The sequence below is a fragment of the Coniophora puteana genome (genome assembly GCF_000271625.1).
Source record: "Coniophora puteana RWD-64-598 SS2 unplaced genomic scaffold CONPUscaffold_69, whole genome shotgun sequence".
NCBI lineage: Eukaryota > Fungi > Basidiomycota > Agaricomycetes > Boletales > Coniophoraceae > Coniophora > Coniophora puteana.
Window position 1 is genome coordinate 1 of NW_006913121.1, and position 3896 is coordinate 3896.

The 3896-nt window shown below is 48.2% G+C and overlaps 1 protein-coding gene across 1 annotated transcript; it reads right to left on the minus strand.

Annotated features, from left to right (window-relative positions):
• Window positions 1-770: 770 nt before the first annotated feature.
• CONPUDRAFT_160655 (uncharacterized protein) lies at window positions 771-1343 on the minus strand (the record flags this gene model as incomplete). The annotated part of the gene is made up of 1 exon (XM_007777796.1): window positions 771-1343. One exon carries the CDS (start codon window positions 1341-1343, stop codon window positions 771-773), a length of 573 nt encoding a protein of 190 aa, XP_007775986.1.
• Between the last annotated feature and the right edge of the window lie 2553 nt (window positions 1344-3896).

The following is a 3896-nucleotide window of genomic DNA, read 5'->3' on the forward strand; positions in this document are numbered from 1 at the left end:
CACCCAGTACTTTGAACTTGAGTATGTGACAAAAGAAGGAGACTACTATTAGCGATGACAAGTATAAATGAACAATCAAAATCCGTATGTAGGATGTACAATAGGTTTGGAGGTTCTAGTGCTGCCTAAACTCTTTGTACTTCGAATTAGATGGCTTCGAGCCCATAGTATTGGCCAGAGAGGGGAAATTGACATCTCCGGGCTCAAGTGCCTTGCTTGGTGCCTCACCTAAACTGGGCTGGGGAGCCAAGTGGGCCTCAGGTGCTGTCCAATACACCATAAAATTACTGGTAGGGTATGCCTTGATAGTGCGTGTGTCAAGGCCACCTGCCTCGAGTCATAGTCAGGGTCTTCAGATTCAGCCTCAATATCCTCGAGAAAAGGGACCTTCGAAGAATCAGAATAGCTTGGTTCAGTGTCACATGTTCGCTGGAGGTTTGAACTTCCATTTCATTAGAACTTATTTTCGTCACACGTCTTGCAAATTTACTTCAAACCTAAGGTCGTCTTCTTACAGTAGTTCGAATTTAAGCCCTCCCTGACGTTCCGTTGTTACGAGAAACATATAATTACATGAGGTGACATCTACTGAGTTAATGGACTGAGTTTGAGGAGTAGTTGAGGATATAATGAACTCCCCATATGCGAGAGCTGATGTGAGCTGGCAAGCTGCCGGTGAACGACTCGCGTCCACAGATACCGTAACAGACCAGACATGCAGTTATTCAAAGAGATGAGCAGAGAACATGTAGAACAAGATAGAATATACCTTATAAGTCTGTGTCAGCCAACGCATCTTCTGGTTCAACCCAATCATGGTTATTAGTGTCATCCTCTTCCTCCGCAAAGTCTCCGTCCATGTCGAAAGAGACATCTTCAGCGCTTGCAAGTAGTAATTCTGGTCCTGAATCACGGGTTTTTGTTAGTAAATCAACATTCAACAGCTCCGTAGCCAATGTCTCCAACTCGTCCTCATCCTCGCCCACGCTCACAGACCCACCAACTTCGCGGGCCGGGTCCACATCTACCTCGAGATCCACTAACACGTTTGTTGAGTCGACATCATCCTCTATGTTGCCGCCTGTGGACACTGCCTCGCGTGGTGGTTTGGGGCTCTTATGAATGGCGCGGTGAGCCGCTGCTTCAGGGCCAGTGAGTGGAGTGGTGCGACGTCTCGTCTGGAGACGGCGCTGCTGCTCATTGAATTGCGAGACCGTGTTAGTATTCCCGAACGCCAGGCTCTCCATACCAGCTGAGATGACTTCGACCGTTGGACATTCATCGTTGCTGAACTTTCGCCCTTGGCAGACGTTGTACACCTCATGGGTGACTAGCCAATCCATGAGGGCCTTGGTGTCGTTAGAATGAACGACGTTTTACTGCTTTTAGTCTTCAATTGCGACAATCAAAATCGACCTGCAACTGAGCTTCGCGTGTATAGTCCATTCGGAGATCAGCCTGCGGCTAACGGCGGACTTGCATTGGTATTTGCGGAGCCCTTTTTCGTTCCAGGTTCCACTATACAGCTTGATTCGCAACCACAGCAAATCTTTCGGATGCCCGGGGACCCTAGTCTTTCATCTTATTTCGAGCAGGCGCCATATTTGCAACATCCGTTCTTGATCGCGGTTGGACGAGTGACGGAGTCTTCCTATGTTACAGATGGTCTGACAGCTTTCAATTTAACTGTCACCGAGTTTGTACGCGATTCTCGCCGTACTTCTGTTGTACAGTGCGTCATGAGACTTTTTTCCCCATTGTCTTTGCTGATTATTGCTTATTATGATCCTAGCTTGCTGTACATCCTTCGACCCTGCCTGATGTAGACTCTTTCCCTTTCCTTACTATATGGTCAGATCCACCGCTATCGGGCCACCCTACCACCCATTTCTATGTCGGTTCTAACGGCTTACAGTCGCTAGTGCTCCGTCTCGTAGCGGCTGCATTCCTGTTTACTCAGAAAAATATATATCCCCTCGTTGCTAAAGATGCGCCATATTCGCTTAGTAACGCCGCTTTCAACCACCATCTGGCAAAATACATGTTAGCTATCGATGTCACCCAGCATGGCGAAACCTACATGATGGGCACATTCACGTGCACGGACTACTTTAAGGCACGAAGCGCGGAAGTGTTCGAACGCTGTAGATCGGAGGGCAGTACGATGGCATTTCAATATGAGGGGTGCAGTATTGTTTCTAACTCTGCGTTTGCGCATGGTGTTCGTACTGGTATAGAGGCCTATGTACAGGACACAGTACACGCTGCATGGTACGATTCACATGGTTTCAATCGCGCTTGCATACTTTATTGACAATATTCAGGCTTCATTTCAGAGTTAATGTTACTCAAGGGAAGTAGTGAAGATTCGTCTGAGATTGATTGTATGTCGCTTGAGTATAACAATACCATATGTACTTGTCAACATCGCAACACCTCCAATAGATGACCTCAACCTGTTCGACTTATACGTTGCTTTGTCTCGAAGTTCTGCTTGGGTGATCCCATTCGTGATTGGGATCTCGCCTGAGAGGAAGCCGTCGAACCTTAACTTTGTCCGCCTACTCACCAATACGTATGCAACGTCCATTCTGTACTATTACATTACACAACAACCACTAGTCACGGGTCAGTGAAGTGCACTTAACGTACACGCGCTGATTGTTCACCGGATACACAATATCGACTCTCCCTCTTATCCCGTTCAAACCATTTTGTTGTTGTTCAGCTTGATCCCTACTTGACGAAGAAGCTCATTGATGGCATCATCGGGGACGTCTTTGTTGCCAGACCGGAGAGAGACCTGCCGGTGGAATGAGCAAGTTAGTTGGTTATGGTCCAATGGGTGATCAACTCAATGAAGAGCTTAGAGAGGACATCAAGCTTACCTCTGACTTGCCACTGGCCGGAACATGTGCATGATCAGTTGACCGGCCGAGTTGGTGGCCCCCTTCTGATCGGACATACGTTATCTCTGATCCCACTTGTGAAGCTGTATGGTGGACATCTTCCGAATTTAGGGAGTTTCTCTCCACGTTGCCTTGTTTCCTTTTTGGTTGATGCTGGCCACGGATGGAAGTTTGTCATAAGGCCATGCCGATATCCAAATTGCCATCAACGCTTACATCACGGTCAAGCTTGGTGAAAGGCATAGGGGAGAGCTCGGCATGCATGCCAAGCCTCATGGCTCGCTTACGACATAAGCACTTGAATAAATACGTAAGGTATAAATGGCGATGCTGAATGCTTACGTGAATACCCAATTTACTGGTGGCATAGTAGGGCAAGAGCTTGAACATGATGGCCTCAGACCATTTACTGGCATCGGGGATCTCCCTTCCAATAGGTCGTAACCGATACCCAAATCCACAACTGTCAACGGCCTCTATCTGAGATTCTTGATACACCTCCCAGTTGACTGGGTCCAAAAGAGGGTCAACGCTGGAAGCAGATAGATTATCATGCAGGCTAGCCTCACCTACGTCCTCGATCCTCTTCACTCCGGATGTGACGGACTGGAACGTGACACCGCATTGCTGCTCAGCCTTCCTTCTGATGCCATCGTCATGTTCGCTAGAAGACCATTCCGACCAAGAGTGCACTTTGCACAGCCAATCCAACCACAGGTAATAGTCAAATGCAGGCGACCGGCCGGAGCCTGAGTTCGACATTTCCTCGAAGAAGCTATCGCGCACTCTGTCCATGTACCAAAGGGTCTGAAGCAGCCTGAATGCAATAGGCTTCGCTTCGTGTGAGGTTGACGGTAGCTTGGCAATGGTGAATTTGAGGAGTTCAAACTTGTAGCTGAATGCATGAAATGCTCTCGCATAGAATGCAGACACGGGCACCCGGTGCACCTCTTCCTTCTGTTTGACCAGCACTGCCTCCGGGATTGT